This window comes from Dreissena polymorpha, chromosome 7 (assembly GCF_020536995.1).
Source record: "Dreissena polymorpha isolate Duluth1 chromosome 7, UMN_Dpol_1.0, whole genome shotgun sequence".
Lineage (NCBI taxonomy): Eukaryota > Metazoa > Mollusca > Bivalvia > Myida > Dreissenidae > Dreissena > Dreissena polymorpha.
Genome location: NC_068361.1, coordinates 8079887 through 8100089, shown reverse-complemented (window position 1 = coordinate 8100089; position 20203 = coordinate 8079887). Strand labels below are relative to the sequence as shown.

Here is a 20203-nt window from a genome sequence, read left to right as displayed (position 1 = left end):
ATGTGTCATTTTCAACGGGATCATCGGACATCCGATTACTTGTTGCTTCTACAGAGCCATTCATATAACCTTTGGAAAGAACACTTGGTATGGAGTTTGCCTTAAGTATATCTCTTAGCGATTGAAATTTTTTCTGTACAGATATATTTAATTGGTCGAGTGTTTGCTTCAGGTCATGAACGTTTTCCTGTAAACAATCGCATTTGTCGTCCGTACCTCGGGAATTCGTTGTACTATTTACTTTTACACTATGGATAATGTCTTTCATCTCATTGAATCCGCGATTGGTGTTTAAGATGTGCTCACATACATCTTTGCGCATATCACTTACAGACTTTTGAATTGTTTGAATCAAACAAAAAAGTGTTTCAAAATCAAATTCAATCCCGGTGCTCTCCGTTTGAGTACTTGCGTCAATTTTCACGTGATGAACTTTTAACACCGATTCAAAATTTTCAGGTTGCTTGGTATTTACCATGAAATTGAAATCATTTATTTCCGGTCTCAAACAACATACATCTTTTTCTTCAGTTTGTTTATTTGTTAACACTAGCATGCATTCCTGAAGAATTTCTTGAAATTTTGCATTCACTTCATCGACGGTCAAGTTTTCTGATATTAATTTATTTGAAGTGAGTTGTATGATTTCTAATAAGTCACTTTCCGCAAACTGATTCACCATTTTCCCATTAACCAGACACGAACATTTTGTGTGATACAAGTTAATTGTATACACACCATTTCTTCCGGATAATAGCCTGTATTTAGTTTCCACTAAACTACCAATATTATCATACACTGGTGTTTTTTGACATTTAAATTTCTAAGTTTCAGACTGGTAAAACTCATCAGCACAGCTTTTGAAAAGTTCATACATACCAGTACTAAATTCGATGTTCAGCCCACCACCAGTCACCTTGACAATCGCGTGGTCCCTTGTGGTCGCATAGAGTTTCTTTTTCATTGCCTTTTCACTATTTAACTCGTAGTCTCTTGTTTCCATCGGTTCACTTGTTGTTTCAAGTCCGGATTTTTTTGTAGCGATCAACGCGCAATTCTGTATCCGTTCTGCCATGTTCAATTGGTATCAAAATGACCGCTGTCAAATACTCTATTATTTACATTAAATTTCACATTTATATCATTGTTATTTTCTGTAAAATCTTAGATAAAGCGCATAATTTAACGGAGCTTTTTAAAACTTGCTATGCCGGAAGTGCGGCCTCTACGCTTCGGAATGTACTGGGGACCAAATCACTCGGATATTCTCTCGCAAGTCGAATAACCGACTCGGTATTGCGTTTAGTTCGTTTAAAACAAGTAGCCCCTACTCCGTCGGAGCTCTACGAACTAAAACGGAAACTACCGAATGTCGCCGACAAACGAGGACCAAAACGTGGACAGGCAAACAACATTCTGATCTGTCAAGATCCACAACCTGTTGCTATAGAAACGATCGGAAAGTTGGAAATTTAACTAGCACTTAACGTGATTAAAAGATCACAGAGTTCACAGAGAGTTACGAAGAGTGCTGCTATAGGCAAAACGCAGTTATGTTATGGAGACTTATTTTATTTGCGCAAATATGTATTGTATCCAATTGCATACTGTATTATTTTTTTAAATTTTCTCTTCTTTTGTTGGACACGGTTTTATGAATCATTTCAATGGTATAGCATCAAATGGTTTGGAATCTTGACACAGATCGGGTAAATAAAACTCAGAAATCAAGCGTACATAAGTAAAGTCTACATACCGAAAAAGGGTGAAGTTAGTGAGCAACTAAGTGCCAACATGGTGTCAAAACGGCGCGAAATAAAACCGTCAAAACGGCGCGAAATAAAACCGTTTACCAATAAATACCGCTAAAAAATCCGAAATACGAATACATTTGGTACTGCAACGATATCCGAAATTTCGTTAATATCAATTTATATTAAAATAACATAATATATGTGTATTAAGCGTTTCAGCATGGTAAAAACTTTAGACGTAAATGTGTTACCTAAAAGAACAAATGTTGGATGAAAATATCACAGCCGATGATTAATCATAATGAATCGACAGATTTCGGATTCTAAGAGCGTCAACTTCTTAACACGGTGTACATCAAACCATCGCAAATAAAACTGACGACAGCGTTGAATATTATCGGTTAAAAAGCACTCGGACAAACGGACGAATGAACCGTGTTTGTCGGAAGGACTTTCAACTTAAAAGAAATACATGGCATGACGCAGCTAGATTACTTATGCATGTAAATATAAACTAAATTTCTTCGTGAGCAAAGCGCATTTATACATCGAATAACCGACTCGCAGACTATACAGAAAAAAAATTGCCTCAAGAAGAAAATTCGGATGACGTTTCAAAATCATGTCGGCGTTCCGATGACAACCTAAAGCATGGATCAAGCAACATCAGTGCCCTAACCTAAACAATGACAACATAAAAAATCTATTCGACTCTCGCTTTGGGAAAACGGGGCTTAATGCATATGCGAAAAGCGACGTCACAGATAAGCCCGTGCAGTCGGTTTTTATGGCATATTTCGTCTCAAGGAAGTGCCTTCTTAGCGACAATCCAGTTTAGGCGGAAAGTGTCGTCCTTGATTAACATGTGCAGATTGCACAGGCTTATCTGGGACATCAATTTACGCACACGAAATAAACCCCGTTTTCCCAGAATGAGGCTTAACATTAAGTGTGCTTGTGATTAGTAAATATCGAATTGGATGAAATAGAAAAAAATCCTTTTTTTTATAAGCATTTTTTGAACAAAACAATCCTTCAAACCACAATTCGATAAGTGAGTCCAACAATTAATAAAAGTACATAATGATAACAAATAATAAGCAGAATTAATTGAGTTACAGTACGTTTTAAACACAACATGTTGAAATGTTATACATATAATTTACGATGACGAACATTTGACAAGGTTTTTGTTAAAATGGTTTCTGGATATTAGTTCACTGGTTCGTATTTCAAAAGTTTTATTATACGCATATCTTGTAGTCAATGACGTGTTTACATTCATGCAATGAGGTGGTCGTACACAATACACAGTTTAATCTATATATATGCGCGCTATCTGCGTCATTTCAAAACTGAACATTTTGCAACCCATAATTTGGACATTTGCCAACTCTCAAGTGAGCAAACGACACAGTGACGTCACGGGTTTAATGCTTGTGCGTTAAATGCCGTCCCAAAATAGCCGACTTAACTAGATTTTAACTTAGAAGAGACTTTCTTTAAACAAAAATATCGTAAAAGCGAAGGGACGCCGTAAAGACGCAGTAGTAGTAGTAGAGACTTCGTAGGGTCGCTGTAAGGTCGCCATGGACGTCGTGTGGCCGCCACTCAAACCCACAGAAAATGATCATTGACTGCAAGGTGACCGTACGGCGACCTTATTGCGACATTAGTACGTCCTTTGTACGTCTATTGCGTCCTAAGAACGACAATGGTCGAAATAAGAACGCAGTAAGAACGCTAAGGACGCCGCTCAGACGCCGTATAGTCGGCTTTGGTCGCCGTAAGGACGCACTACGAACGCGGTAAGGTCGCCAGGGACGTATTTAATACGCCGTGAGGACGCGCAGAACGCCATAAACAAGGACGCTGGTGTGACGGGAAGGCGACAAACAGCATTTTTACAGAAAAAGTCATTAGCGTCCTTACTACGACAATCAGAAATTTCCAGAAACACACTCTTAGGTCGCCGTAAGGGCGCCAGTCCGGGGTAACGGGGCTATTATTGGTTTCCGAATTCAAAACTTTCAACTATCGCACCTGATGTATCTCCATTCGAATGATACAATCAACAAATATAACCAGCTATATAATCTATATAAGCTATATAATCTGAAGGCAACATTTCGGATTCCATCACGAAACGCGATTGAACTAGCTTAAAAAAGATACGCTTTCATTGGTTGATACGAAACTTTTCACCAAACGAAAATACATTATACTCAACGTGAATTGGATGGTAATTTACAATTGTTACCGATTGGACGATGGCTGACGATTGGATTAGTCGTTGGATTAACCTTATATCCTTAAAACCTTAATCTTCTTAAATTAACATCGATCTCAAAAAATGATTCTGGGCACACAGTGAGTATCACAATCCGCGGGATTGTGTGAAGAAATCGCAATTGATGCATGTTTTATTTAAGTAAGCATATAGTAACAGTGACAACAAACAAACTACAACTCAATGCATTCTACCGTATCTGTCTCACAACGCAACATTTTCAAATGCATGTAACAAATATAACTAGTTATGAAACCTTTGAGACAATTTCCAGTATTTTATCTATCAATAATCGAAACCGCTTTCAGTTTGGCAAATGAAAAAATCACATGTATAGCAAACAGTTTTACACAAGGTATCAAATCTGGCTAACATTAAAGCAATCTTGAATGGAATCATTCAATGTTGCATTTTACCAAACAATTATATTCGAATGAGATGATGCATATAATCTATATTTCAAGCTAAAATGATCCGAAAAGCAATATGTCTATCTATTATAATCAGCATAACCAATATGTTTAGTAGAATATTCGAATTTATACGACAAAATGAAAAACGATTACTCGAATAGTAGTTCATTTTTCTTTACCATCCCTTTTTCTAGCTATAATGATAGGTGGCATGTTTGCTCACTAAATCATACCTCTTGTGGTGGAATATCATAGGAGAAGGTCCTCATGTCGACACACCTACACGTGTCAACGCAGGGCATCAGGAAAAACAGACCTGGGCCAAAAAGAACAAGTTTTTGTAAGGCTGGGAGGAGTGGAAGGAACTTTAAATATGGTGAAAAATAGCGCGTCAAGCCCACACGATGAAACTGCTACAGGAATGGGGAATGACGTCCCCATGACCTAGTTTTAATTTTGAAGGAAACTGCTTAAATTCTCTGGGGAGACGTAGCCTTCTTATGGCTACAGCTTTACATTAAAAACACAAAACAACACAACTTAAGTTTTATGCCAACGCAAATTTATTCGGTAGTCATTTAAGGACGCTGTGCACTTAAAATGTGACGTCATACTAAATGGTGAAGTTTTAAATTTAAAAACAACATTTAAAGATACAATAAAAAGTATTTTGTATTGTAAAATACATTTCATTTTAAGAAAATAAAGAGCTTTGATTGATTTTAACTTCAGACTATAATGGACTACATGTATTATACTATACTAATAGTTGTATCTTGACTACGATGAAAACGCCCCGCAACTGTTGCTACACATGTGTTATACAATTTCCTTTCAAAGTGGACATAACGTCACGTACCTGGTCCTTTGGCTCCCCCGGAAAGGACCCGACCCAACCGGAAGATGACAGCTCGCTCGTACTCCTGCACGATCTGGAGACAACAATCAGGGGTCAGTGTACAGAAACATCGTAACAATGGGGCCAAAATCTACCCAAATCTACATACATTCCCTTGGGATAACGGGCCTATATATTCGGCCCCAAGTAAAGAAAGACATAACTGATTATTATCATTTTCATCATCATCGTCAGAAGCAGCATCAGTATCACGACCATCGACCCCATAACCGAAATCTTGTATCAATATATTTGCCATTATCACTTTAACTCAGGGAGACAAAATTTAAGCGATCGATCTCATTGCAACTAGATTGAAAAAGTCGAGAAAGCATGAACTTTACACCGGCAAGTTCATAGAAATTTAAAACTTAAATCAATACAATCGGTAGGTAAGAAAAGGTTACTTATGTCATGCTCCTTTCAAACGCATTTCGGAATTCAGAGTTCAATAACATTTCTAATTTGAATATAAGACACTAGATTCAACTGGTTTTGGGCGGGTTTGTTATAGAGATAAAAAACGCTTTAATAAACTAACTAAGACCACTTGCAAGACTTAAGCAAACACATGCAGAGTAAATATACAAAACACACTGTATTTGTATGTAGGTTATGATATACATACAATTACTCGAACAACAGTATGGTATGGACTATGCACTTACTGAATTATGAAAGCAACACCCTTTGCTGTTGTTGCTGGTCTCCATGCATGTCATTTTGAAACAGTTACAGCAGAACATGAACACAAATAGGTTGTCTTAAATATGTTGGTACATTTTAGTAGCTTATTTTCGGACTTATAAGTAATCGTCCTTCGTCTGCATAGAGTGCTCACTTATTTCTCTTAAAATCAGACAAGTGCTATTACAGCGTGTAAGTGGGCTAGCGAGTATGGCAGGGTAATTGTATATGGATAATATAAATGCTTTTAGCCCGCCGCTCTACGGCTTACCTTTAGTGAACAGATGAGGGAGAAAGGGAAGAAGATGATGAGGATGAAGATGGAAACACCCGTCAGCACGTAGCCGCAACAGCCCAGTTCCGCTTCCGGCTCCTCCCGCCCTTCTTTACCTGCAATATCAAAATGGCGCGATTTGAATTGTTGCCGGGATATTATTTGGTATGGGTTAAAGTTTCACGTGAACACAGTGAAAATGCATCAATTCGTGTACAAGTATTTGAATAGTGCTCTGGGAAAACGGGGCTTAATTGAGTCGCGTGCTTAGAAAACTGGGCATGATGCATGTGCGTAAAGTGTCGTCCCAGATTAGCCTATGCAGTCCGCACAGTCTAATCAGGGACGACAATTTCCGGCTTAATTGGATTTTTGCTAAAAAGAGACTTCATTTAAACGAAAAATGTCATAAGAGCGGAAAGTGTCGTCCCTGATTAGCCTGTGCAGATTGTACAGGCAAATCTGGGATGACACTTTGCGCACATGCATTATGCCCAGTGTTTTAAGAAAAAGGGGCTTAACTAATAAGCGAATGCTGATCTGCGAGACACTTTTCGCATGAAGTGTACATTGCATTTCCAGGAAGTCTATTCTTAGCGAAAATCCAGTTAAAAAGGAAAATGTCGTCCATGATTATCTTGAACGGACTGCATAGTTTAATCTAGAACGACACTTTACGAAAATTCTGCGCCGCTGTGAAACCATATATTCGACCTTTGACCTTGACGGATAACCTTGACCTTACCCTTTCATCACTCAAAATGTGCAGCTCCATAAGATACACATGCATGCCAAATATCAAGTTGCTATGTTCATTATGGCAAAAGATATGACCAATGTTAAAGTTTTCGGACGGAAGGACGGACTGACGGACGGACTTACGGACAGTTCAACAACTATATGCCACCCTTCGGGGGCATAAAAACATATGAAAATCGCCGATGGTCTACGGTCAATTTGTATTTGAATGGTAAATCATGCAATATTGTGAACCAAAAACTGATATGAAGTGAAACACGGAAAAGTTTGTGGTAAACGTCCGTTGCTATAAGCATTGCAAAATAAATGTAGCCTAGGAAACAGCGTTTACATAGGATTCCCAATATGTCCTCAGTTATTTTTTTTCTTTGCTGTATATTTTGCAGCCCGAGCCTTTTGAATTGGGAAAATTAGCGCAAAAAAACAAGAAGTTGGGAAAAATTAAACATTATTGAAATGATTATAAATAACAGTATTCCAATTGTTAATGAATGCATATTTAACTGATTTTTTAAAATTTATATTATGAAGGTTACGGAATAATATCGCTGTATAATAAACTCTATAAACCAATTATTGAGTTTATCGGAAATGTTTGGCATCTTTTTTTGAGAAATTTTAGTCAGATATTTTGGGGAAAGAAAAGTTACTATTTGCTATTGGGAAACAACCTGTAAGAGGCTGTAATTTTGGGCAAAGAAATCACATGTACTGTATATATGTACATTCATTTGATATACCTCTGGAATTACTGTCCATGTCAACCAAAGGCAGCGGCGAGACCGAAATTTTGAAGGTTTAGTCTGAAAAATAAAATAATAAAAATGACAAAAGACATTAATCAATTGTTAACCCCCGTTTGGATATTTCCAACAAATCCTATATTTCATATCTGTGAATACACAAGATGACATGAGTTTTACCTGTTTGAAGACTGATATCATATGAGCCTTGTTCTGAGAAAACTGGGCTTAATGCATGTGCGTAAAGTGTCATCCCAGATTAGCCTGTTCAGTCCACACAGGCTTATCAGGGACGACACTTTCCGCCTCAACTTGATTTTCGGTAAGGAGGGACTTCCTTGAAACTAAATATACCATAAAAACGGAAAGTGTCGTCCCTGATTAGCCTGTGCGGACTGCACAGGCAAATCTGGGAAGACACTTTACGCACATGCGTTATGTCTAATTTTCTCAAAACAAGACACATATTATTCACACATCCTCGTCTAATTTTTAACATTTTTGTAACGATAGTAAGTACCAATAATATATGGTTTAACATTTAACCGTAATAGACACGGACTACTTTTCAATTGTGACTCACGGGTGTACGTGGGTATTTCGAAGTTTATTAGGACACAGGTCATTTCAAGGCTGCACTATGTTCGGAAAAAGAACGCATCTACCTAATGAACTTAATAGACTACTAAACTCATAAAGATGGAATGAATTTTGACTTATGGCAGCGATGAATAGCTATTGTGCAAATATATTTAAATATGTTGGTGTGTTGTGCATGGTATTGTGCTTTGAGAGTGGGGATGCATACTGGTAGGAAACCTGAAGGAAGCCCCACCTCTCCGTTATTGTGACCATCAACCAAACTCACATGCGCCGGAAGCGGACATTGAACCCGAGTTACCAATATGAGCGTATTACAACCACTGCGCTAACCGGATCAATCGGGTTCTGTACGGATCAAAATGGGACAAATGTCATCCTTTTTTTACATGCGCGTGAACATAATTTGTGCATACCACATGCAGCGCCTATCTAGACTTAGAATATGAAAAAGCAAATTGAGTTTTTATGTTTCACCAATTTTGCAATTTTACCGCGGGTCAAGTGAAAATCATGCAAATGCATGTCAAATCATATGAGAATAATCATCATTAAGTGCAAACCAACGCCGGAAGTCTGTTTAAGAGTCATTAACACGCTCGGGCGAAGCTTCGACTCTAAGCTGTAGTCCCAGCTATTTAGGTTTCCCTTATTACATCGACTTTTTGTATTGAGGAACCAAGAGGAAGTCCAACCTGTCCGAGTTGGTGAAAACCCAAACGTTAGCCACCTTTCCCCGACTGGCTGGGATATTTTCCTGGTACACTGGATCCCTCAGCACACAATACCCCCCCCCCCCCCCCCCCTCTAACCTACTGCGGCATGATTACATTTATTGCTGCCTTTTTAATTCTTATAAATAGTATATCATTGCGCCATCAGCAATGATCGCATAATTTGTATAGATCATAACTATTTCCAGCACACTTGGTTATAAATCAGTAATCAATAAAGCTTTCCACCTCCCGCCCGGCAGTGTGCACACATTTCTATCTCGTTTAATTTTTCGTCAATTCCCCGGGTATGGCTATTTTCTAGTTAATATAAATTAATACCGCGGTTTCATTTTTCAATTGCGATGCAACCACATTGGTGACAAAGGCTGTTTCTATGCCAACTACTATCGATTATCAGTAGAATATGTAAAAGCAAGAGTACGCTTAAAATTAGCGATAATTTGCGAAATGTATCATATACGTAAACACGGTCAGATCACAATAAATAACATCACATAAATTAAACGAGCCTTGTTTTGGGAAAACTGGGCTTAATGCATGTACGTAAACTGTCCTTCCTGATTAGCCTCTGTAGTTTTCAAACGCTCATCAGGGACGACACTTTCCGCATAGACTTCGATTATAGGCTTCGATTTCCTTTAGAAGTGACCTCCTTGAAAAGAAAGTACAATATACCGGAAGGTGCCGTCCCTGCTCATTAAGGCTGACAGATTTTCTAGAACGTGGTTCAAATGTAAACTTTTACTCTTACTTCAATGCGCCACGATTCATAAGCACTGCCGTATACTGCTAGAAATAAGTGTATTTCATAACTATAAAATAACCTCTCACTAACATGCTATTTTTGTCACTATACTCCACTAACGTCGAAACAAATCAAAATAATAAGGTGCCTATCCAATTGTATGAAAAATTCCGACAAGTACACTTTTGTACACAAGTTTCCAGCCGTTAGTATATATGATAAAAACATACCTCAATCTTAAATCGGAACTGAACTCAATACACAAACGTGTACGCGCTGTCATATTGATATACCAGGCGGTTGCATAATAAAGCATAGGGAGTGTCATGCACAAATATCTGACAGTAAATACGTATAACAAGAACAATGCTATCAACATACTAGCAAATAAGTACGTACTGTTATCATTCACAAGCCGGGTTACTAAATAATACCCGATGGTCGTGTGCTAGAAATCAATTCGACGAACTGACTCCGTATACTAAATTATCGAGCTACTGCATGGTGGGTTCATATATGCATTTATTTATTTAACTGCGTCGTGCGAAAATGGTTCTTATGCCATATGCAGCCAGGGTAGCTCCTGACCAGCCTTCGCTTTCGCACAGTCTGGACAGGAGCTACAGTGTCCGCTTATGAGACCACGAAACCTTGTGTGACTTTACAGCTTACAGCGTAGCTCCTTATTAGACGGACCAGGAAGTACGTGTAAATCTACGCTGATCGCATATGGCATAAGACCCTTTTTTGCCTTACGCGGGCCAAATGATTAAATTCTATGTACATGAACTAACTAAAACGCAGACTTTACCACACGTCAAATTGTTTTACTACTTAACTAATTCAATGAGGTCTTGTATATTACCTTTGATTTATAATGTCCTTTTACGCCTTATATCAAATGCACGTAAATCGCGAGTATTTGGTATTCCTTAGTAATGTTGCAGATATTGCCCCTTTAGACATTTAGATAAGAATGTCTGTTGCATAATGTTATTATGAGGGTTAATAGCTTGCCACAGTGTTCATTCCAACCATCGCTACAATTAAATGAATACACACACGCAGTTGAGAATACAATTTCTACTTCGTGAGTCAAGAACAGATTTCAAGCGGCAGTGGGAGATGCGTATCAAGCAAATTAACCCATTTAAGCTCTCCCATCCTTCTAAATTGGATCAATTTATTTCCAAAATTAGGGATGTCTAGTATATTTATTTATTTATTTAGAATATTTCTTACAGAAATTTCCGTTAAGCAAACATCATGCGGCGTCTCATCTGGGTCTACGCTGTTTGCCAATGCCTCTTTTTCTAGACGCTATGCATACATGGGTTAAAGGGACCGATTTGTACTAGGAAACTGGGTCCGCCTAAGTCAAATGTCGCAGAACAATTAAATATACGATACAATTTTAGAAGAGGAGTATAGTATAGTATAGTAATTATAATTAGTTTTTTTCCAGTTTTGTTGTTTCATTCTTTTCAATCTTAAATATGTCGTATGATCTTTGAAATAACAAGCCCCAGATCTTTGATAACACAGCAGTACAACGAGAATGGACATGGTGCTAATTCAAACTAGTCTGTCGACATTCAAAAATACCAAAATCCTGGGGTCCAGGAATGGAAATTAACATTGTTCAACATAAAGTATTCATTTGTCATTGAACATTTGCAAGCAAAGGGTTTAACCTTTTTATTTTGACCATAACTGCCCATCTTTATTCTTTCAGTACTCCTTGTATTCACTACATACGTTGTAAATATCCACTTATGTGTTACATCATTTATCTGGCCTCCTCGCGCTAATTAGCCGAGCGTCAGTCAATATCGATCAAAACTAACGATTTTTCAAAGTTCAACGGAATTTCTGGAATAATTCGTACAGCTTGGATGTCAACTATTAATAATTGAACGTTCTGCGATTTGGTACAGGTTTTTTGTATAATTGTCGACTGACAGGCATGTTCACCATGGTTACCTTGCAGACGACGAACACAATTCATAACGTTTCACGATTGCCTTTTTGGACTTAGTTCATGTCACAAGGTGCTAATGCGGCGGAACGAAAATATAAATGTATAATTTGTGCAGAATATAAAATAAAATAAACACCGTGCAGAGGCAGAAGGAAGGCTTTTTTTAGACTATTAAATCTATTCACGTCGGAAAAGTGTATGAACAATTTATAGTAAGGCATGTTTACGACGTGAGTTAATGATCTTGACAATTTTATTTAGTTTCTCCAACGCGTTTAACGAAAATGTTATTGTTTATCGATAATGCTATATCTCAGCCGCGTGGACAATGTTGCAATATTTAGTTGCAATATTTTAAGGGATTAATTCGGACATTAATTGATGGCTGTAATAAAATAATTTTGTCAGTTGAAAATATTGTTACTTGTATTATATAGGACTGTTTAGGCATTTTAAGTAAAAACACGCCATATTTACCATCCCTATACCATTCTAACTTCCAGCCCCCTCCTCCCCCCACCCCTGGTGTATCTGCAGTGCGATATTTTACAAGGCCCAGCCAGAGGGGCGTGTATTGTGACCCTTTTGGTTGACCGCAACCTACAACGACATGTAATAATTGTCTTCATTTTTTAAAAATTATTTTGAATTCATTAAAGGGCTTATTAAGCACTGAGTGTCTTTTATACACAATACAATTGTATATAATGTGTAGCACTATGGCCTAATATTACACCATATTGAATGTTAAACATATAACTGCTAATAACACTCATGATTATTTCGATGCTTGCGAGAAGTGTACGATCTCATCAATTAAATGGAATATTTGGTGCGAAATTTCCAATAACGTCAAGACCCTTAAAAAACAAATTCTGTATAAAAACACATTTAAAAACTTATAATGACAGTCTTTAAAAACGCTTAGTAGTTAATAATACCAGTCTTATTATTGTTGTTGTTGCTGCTGCTGCTGATGTTTCTAGTATTGTTTAACTCTCAATAGCTGCTTTCCCTGTAGTTGAGATAGATTTATAGTCCAACACTTATAACCACAATGAAAACACAAGATGTGATTCTCATGTCTATACACACTCCTTTAAATAGGAATCCTCTCTATAATTGAGGAAGATAAAATACTTACGAATCTAAGTATTTAAATCCAAATGAAACACGAGTGTTCATAGAACTAGTTTTATGTAAACGTCTTAAGTGTTTGAGGATTATAAAATAACCTCGCAGTTTAAAGTTATAAAGTTATATGAAAGTACAAAATATCACACTCCTGCCTAGGTATATAGTTTGTAGTATGCATCATGCGGCGTTTCATCTGGGTCTACGCTGTTTGCCAAGGCCATTTTTTCTAGACGCTAGGCATAAATGGGTTATGAGATTGTCCTTTGTTCACAATTTCACTCATTTTTTTCACAAATTGTTCACCAAAGGCCGCTTCACAAAGATGGAGGAGCCCTGATAAGCATCGAATTAAACATGGTTCATCTTTAGTCCTTCGATGTTTAACATTCAGAATGGCGTGATATCAAGAACGAGGTAGATTTTCAGTACGCCTGTATTTCTCTTAGGGAGGTCGCACAATTTATTGGCCATGGGCTCATATTATGTTGCTTATTTATATTCGTGAAAAATATTTGTATGTGTGTTGACCAGCCTCTAAGGCAGGGTTTTCATTAGGAGGCGGCCGGCGGCCGATTTGACCGCCTCAAATGTTGTTCATGCCGGCTCAAATTGGGAAAGAAAATTAAAAAAAAAAAACATCGGCAAATTTTGACGACGATGACGAGATATTTAGTATTCGTTAATATACTTACTGTCTGAAACGGAAGTAAACAACCTTAACCGATATATGTTAACTGCTTTCTCATTGGTCGTATCGATATAATTGTCCAATCGCGGAGCGGGTAACGAGACTGTACGACTTTGATTCAAGGTCACAAACTGTGACAAAGTCAACAATTGGATATGTCAAAAAACACACAAAAAACGACTTTTTCGTTTGTGTTTCGAGTAAGAACGATAGTTCGCTGTTGAAGTTATCTTGTTCCAGTTTTGTTAACGTTTATCATTTATCCAAAGTTTATCATTTATCCTCCGGATAAATGCACTTTCCTGCTACACTTACATTTCGTTTTTTGTTCGATTTTCGACAGATTTCGTTGATGTTTGGTTTCTCCGCGGAATTTTGATCCTCCGAGCGGTAAGTGGATTTATTTGTCACCACATTTTACAGGAGGGTGAGTCTTTCATTAGGATAAATGCTTTCGAGCCCCAAACTCTCCTGATTCTTAACCTGGAATCAAAGGAATGTGATCCAGAATCAGATAGTGAATTATCGGATGATGATTGTTGTGGCAACTAGTCCAGTTGCCACAACAATCATCGGATAGTGAATTATCTAGTCTAGTTGCCACAACAATCATCATCCGATAATTCGCTATCTGAATCAGATAGTGAATTATAAGATGATGATTGTTGTGGCAATTATTAATTAAGTCATGTTCATGTACCCATTTGTTAATGTCACTTAAAGTGCCAGACATATACTCATCTTATATCAGACTGTAATTTATGAAGTAATATACTCGTTTGGTAATTTCATTTGAAGTGCTAGACATAAACTCTCGTTAAAATGTTATTGTGTTAAGTGGAGGTTCATAATATTGAGATTGTTCTTTGTCAGTCTGACAGGTCAATTTTTGCAACTGTTTTAATGATCTCATGTGCTAAGAGTTAACACTGTAATTGTACTGTTTTATTGTGTACTCTTAACACAGTATTACTTATAAATGTTCAGGTATTTGCTCATAAAATGCTTCAGTAATATTGTTTTAATTATTGTGATGTTTATCAGACTTTATTTTTCTTAAGGTAACTTACTCATTTGGTAATATTATTTGAATTGCTAGTCACATACTCTTGGTAAAATGGGATCGTGTTAAGTAGAGGTTAATTATATTGAATGTTATTGTTTGCAAGAGTGGCGAAATCTCAAAAAAAACTATAGTTGTCCACGGACAACACTTTAGGAAATTTAATTTGTCCGTTGCTGAACTACACTTGTCCGTTAAACTTAATATTTATATAAATTATAAACGCATTTATTGTTATACCTACACATGTACCATTCTAATCAGATAAAATATTGGCCAGTTTAAAAAAAACTGATGATGGCAACGGTGTTATCCTCGTGGAAATTGTGCATTTCATGCGTAATATTGTCAAAACATTTTTGCATCACGTTGAGCGTTTTAACAAAGACTCGTTAAATTAATTACACACAACTGTAAACGTTTTGTTTTATTCTCAAATGGGCATAAGTAAATGTGTAATCCGACAAACACTTCTGAATTTTTATGACAGCCATTTCCATATGCAATGTAACTATCCGGCAATGCTCGAATTTGTATGAAATAACATGAGAAAAAAATGATGCTAAAATTAAGCCAACATTTGGTATGGGAAGGTATAAACCCGGAAATGTCCGGAAAACCCGGAAGTCTTTTAGGTAAAACCCGGAAAAGGTAAAAATGGTTATAAATGCATTATTATTCGTCCGATATGAATTATAATGGTACCGTTGGAAAGAAGAGCCTCCAAAGCTTCTAACGATGTAAACATATTGTATTGCAGGGTCGGGGTTGGTCTGTAAATCGCGGTCAAAGTCGGTCTACTTTTAGGTTTTTTTTCGCACACAAAAAATGCCTAATGGAAAACCCGGAAAAGGTAAAAGTGGTTTAGAGGAAACAGTTTTATTAATTCGATATTAATTATAATGGTACCTTTGTAAAGAGGATCCTGATAAGTGCCTACGAATGATTTTGATTTATAGATTATATTGAGGGTAAATAGTATATATGATGGCTTTTGTTGTCGTGAGAGCAATAAGGAAATGACAGCGGGTGGTTTGACTATTTTCCCTCATGATCATATTTCTGGAGTTAACTTATTATTTTATTAAAAACATGCGACGTTGTTTTGTTTTATTTCATTGTGCCTTAGAAAGTTACAGTTATGTTGCTCTGGTGAACATACAACCATTGTGTAGTTGAATAGTTTAATCAAATTAAGCGTATTCTCTTTTATTGTAGTTTGATTGAAATTGTCATGCAATTAGGTTAATAAGTGTTTTGCTGTTGAATTTTTGTTTTCTTTTGGCAAAGTGTAATGTTTCGGCGCCCTTAAACCGTGTCTAAACCTTAGGCAATGCATTGCTTTGCATTGGCCATGTTAATGCGCTGACCCCAGTGTGTGTCGTGTTTTTTGTCGTGTGTCTAATTAAATTGCAATTTGCCACATGCCTAAAATGACCGGCCTTGTTTTGACGATACAATAACTTCCTGCAGATGCAACTTAATATTAACGTTATTTATAATTGATATTGGACTCGAATCTGTTAGTTCATCCATAATGCACAATTATTAAACAGCGTACATTCATCAGCATAATTCGCTTAACGTAATATGAAGCGATGTATCTTATTAGAATTTTCAAAACCCTATTGTGTGTGTTTCCAAAATAATCGTACATTATGATAGAATGACGATATTTTGTACAATCCTGACAGACGCGTTATCTAATTATATTTGCGTAAATTACTTGTATTGCCCTCTTTTCGTTATTATTGATGAAAACACGGAGCTTCATATCACGTTCGGTTATCTCTAGCGCCACCTCTGTTTGGAGTTGTATTATTTATTGAGTCAACTATACTTCCAAGATGGTACTTGTAACCGATAGTAAAAATGAAGAAATGTAAGTTTATATGTCTTCGACGATATCACAAGTCCCTTAAATGTAACATGTGGAAAACAGCAATTAAGATTAAAGAAACCTCAGCTAATGTAATTTACGTCATGCACAACACGTGTAAAACATTGCCCAATTACCGGGGTCTTTGTGCCGATGTCGGTTGAACCGATAACGAACACAACAACCTGTAATGATGGTTTAATGTACAATGAACAGGATTTGATGTGAATAAAATATAATATATCCTTTTTCCGTATATACAAGAGAAATTGAGAAAAATAAGTTTCAGTCTCGTGAAAATGTGACATTTCTGTCGTGGGGACAAAGCAGGATGAAGATCCTTATCGCGCATGCATACCACCGCTTTAGTTTTACATGAAATTGGTGAGGTTATCACAGGGGAGGGGCGGAGGCGGGCACAAATCTTGACCAAAGCGTGACCAAACGATCGTTATTTGGGCATTCAGAACGTTGAATATAAGTGACACGAGTGTGGTGCTTTATGAAAATTTCGGTTTGGGGGACTCTAAAAATGTATTTGAAAATCTTAACAAGTATTATCAAAGTACGGAATCCGGATAGTGCCATTAATAATCTCGTCCTCCTTCATTACGGGCGATAAAACAAGTAATATCAAGAAACATGATGGTTATAATGACGTTTCTATGGTGTTTATTTTTTTCAAGAACAAATATGTGTCACTATGAGTTGTGTTTTGGCTGCAGCGAATCTACCGTGCATCTCATTTCTGGAGAAGATCCTATCAGCAGCTAGGCCAGTGTTGACCAATTCACAATGAATTTACTAATAAGGATCTTGTTTATTCAATTTTGATACAGTGTATTCATAGCTCAAATCTCATTATTGCTGGTATGACACACCTTACTTTGTACGACTAAATAATGCAAATGAAAATAATTCCAGAAACAGAAACTTAAGTGAAATGGCGAGTTGATACGGATTAAACTGTATATAGTTCAATATAAGTATTTACAAATATACACAATCGATCTTTAAAAAAATAACATGTTTTTTTTTTAATTCCGTAGTATTGTTCTGATATTCTAGATGTGTTTAGAAGATCATCATATTTGCCAATCATTTACAGGGATATTTTATGATATTATAGAATAACATTATCACTTACAAGCGGGTTTTAAAATTGCCTCGATCAAAATTACATTCTCAACCTTATTCAACATATAAATTATTGTGTTCTTTATTAATTAGGAAACATACATGCATTCCTAAATAAAAACTTTATTTTTAATATACATTCTGTTTTTGACGGTAATAGCCGTTTTACTGAGACAGTGAATTGTGAGCATGAATTAGCTTTACACATAAGTATACAGCCTCTGTATGGGGGAATTAGGTAGAGTCCGACAGATTCCTGTGCAATTGAGGTCAATAGAGGCAAAAATTACAAGGGCCAGAACTTTCTAAATAATAGGCAATATATAACTTCCGGCATTAACGTACATCTGCATGTCGCCCTGAAGACTGTCCATGAGTATAAATGAAAATCCATTGAAATTATAAAAGGAGATGCGTTCACAAGAAATTATTCTTATACTAAGTATATTGAAAAAATAATCCAAGGGTCATTATTTCAGTTTAACGGTAAGCGATATTTAAATTTCCGAATAAAAGCCGGGAGAGCTTATGTCCGCCCCTATGAAATTGACGGGAGGGTTTTTATCCGGATGTCTTATATCCCTTATATATGCATGTAAAGTGATAATGTCGAAAGAAAAACGTGTTGCACGAAAATCGACTTTAAATACTCCAAACTAAATTTTAGGGTCGGCAAGGAAAAAAACGTAGGGTTGGGTTACCGGAAACAATTTTACGCTTTAAAACTGTACCTTTAAAACAGAAAATGTCATAACTTGGTAGGGAAATCAAACAACTTATACCAACCTACAGCGCTCATCTGATATTGAAAAAATTCTTTTGCATATTTTAGGAACGTCATAAATTTTCCTTCACAACGATATTATTTTAATTCAAGTCGGTAGAAAATATTGCTTTTATAATTACTTTTATCTTTTCCGAATTTTACGCAAAACATAATTAGGACTTAGAAATCATAAAACTTTACCAACTTTGGACGCTAACATGTTGCAAGAGTGCTAATTTGATATTGTAAAACATTATTGTTGCATGTTTTACAAACCTTAGAGAACCTCTCTACTAGGATAACATTATAATTAATATAGAAAAAATAATATAGCTTTTATAATCACTTAAGCATAGGTTTTCCTTAAATGTCGGTATATCTGGGGTTTTTTGTATTATATATTGTGAAATGCGCATTTTTCAGCTGATTCGTTTGATATAATTATCATGACGCTATGTTAAGAAATTAAAATTTTATTAAGAAAACATGTACATCACATGCGCAATTTTCTGTATGGACGGACTTTTTGACGTTACGTCATAGCATATTTTGATAATAACATGAATATAATATTGACACATCATTTAAATGTTATTAACCTATACAATTACAATCATTAATATCACTTGATCAATATCAAATTTCGTATTTTGCATGGTTTGTTTTTGAATACACGTTTAAAAACAACGCATAAAATAAGTTGTAAATAAAATAAGTTTAACACAAGACAAACACATACCATATCTCCAGGTTAATTTTAAAACTATGTTGACTGCCATTACTACGAAAGTACAAGTTTTTAAATGAAATAACGAAATAAATCCTGAACTTCTTCCATTTAGCTTTTGTTTTGACATTTTTATTATCTTATTTTATTCAAACCAAGTTGTACATGAACAGCACATTCGTCTTTAAATACGACTTGTATGTATACGCTGCCCTGTATCTTTGTGAGCAACAGTATTTAAAAGTATTTTATTAAAATAATAGACTTGCAAAACCCGCATAGTTGTTGATAACCTGTCATCAGGCAAACGGAGTTCACATTTTGCAAATGCATTTTGTGTTTTCACCTTTTTGGTCAGTCATCCTGGTTATTCACAATATCATGAGGCGTTTATGACACAAAGGTTGCATTATATCAAACCATTCAGAACAGTAGTATTATGTTATAACGTTTTGGGTTGTTTGTTACATGGTTAACACGTATTACAGCATTTTAAAAATGGTATCAACGCCATTGATAAGAAATGAAGCATTAGGAAGACTAGCAAGCACTGATTAACAAAGTATAAAAATGAAGTGTCTTCAAACATTACACGTGTTTATATTTGCGTACACAACCGGATTTATAAGCGGGATGTTGTTAGTAAAACGCCGAAATATATTGCTGACATAATTATTTTGTTTACCAAATATCTTCGCTCAATATTTACGCCATTGTTTTCGGATTGGCCAAACGCGTCCAATTGTGTCGTATCATATGATCATCTCAACATAATCTTCCGGTCTGTACATCCATGTCAGTTGGATTTGAATGAATTTTCTTCCTGTCCAATTGTGTCGTATCATATCATCAATTGTTCAAGTTTTCTTCTTTGTCAGGGAAAACTATTTTTTTCCTGTTTACGTGTTATTTGGTGTTTTATCTC

At 36.2% G+C, this 20203-nt stretch overlaps 2 protein-coding genes across 6 annotated transcripts in view; both read right to left on the bottom strand.

The window, feature by feature from the left end:
* LOC127837403 (stomatin-like) overlaps positions 1-10087 on the bottom strand; it is an 88447-nt gene extending 78360 nt beyond the window's left edge. Inside the window, exon 1 of the mRNA XM_052364451.1 lies at positions 9991-10087. The gene's annotated coding sequence lies outside the window, so the exon portion shown is untranslated. The remainder of the gene's footprint in view (positions 1-9990) is intronic.
* Positions 1-12954, bottom strand: part of LOC127837404 (stomatin-like) — a 36498-nt gene extending 23544 nt beyond the window's left edge. For 2 of the 5 annotated variants that reach the window (XM_052364457.1, XM_052364456.1), the window contains exons 1-5: positions 10131-10263; positions 7816-7878; positions 6314-6432; positions 5317-5389; positions 4691-4773 (exon numbers count right to left, since the gene is read on the bottom strand). In XM_052364457.1, coding sequence (XP_052220417.1) covers positions 4691-4773; positions 5317-5389; positions 6314-6432; positions 7816-7834 — 294 coding nt within the window. In that variant the 5' untranslated portion in view covers positions 7835-7878; positions 10131-10263. Of the gene's footprint in view, positions 1-4690; positions 4774-5316; positions 5390-6313; positions 6433-7815; positions 7879-10130; positions 10264-12358; positions 12482-12822 lie in introns of those variants that run through there. The other 3 variants (XM_052364454.1, XM_052364455.1, XM_052364453.1) reach the window with 3 other exon arrangements.
* Between the last annotated feature and the right edge of the window lie 7249 nt (positions 12955-20203).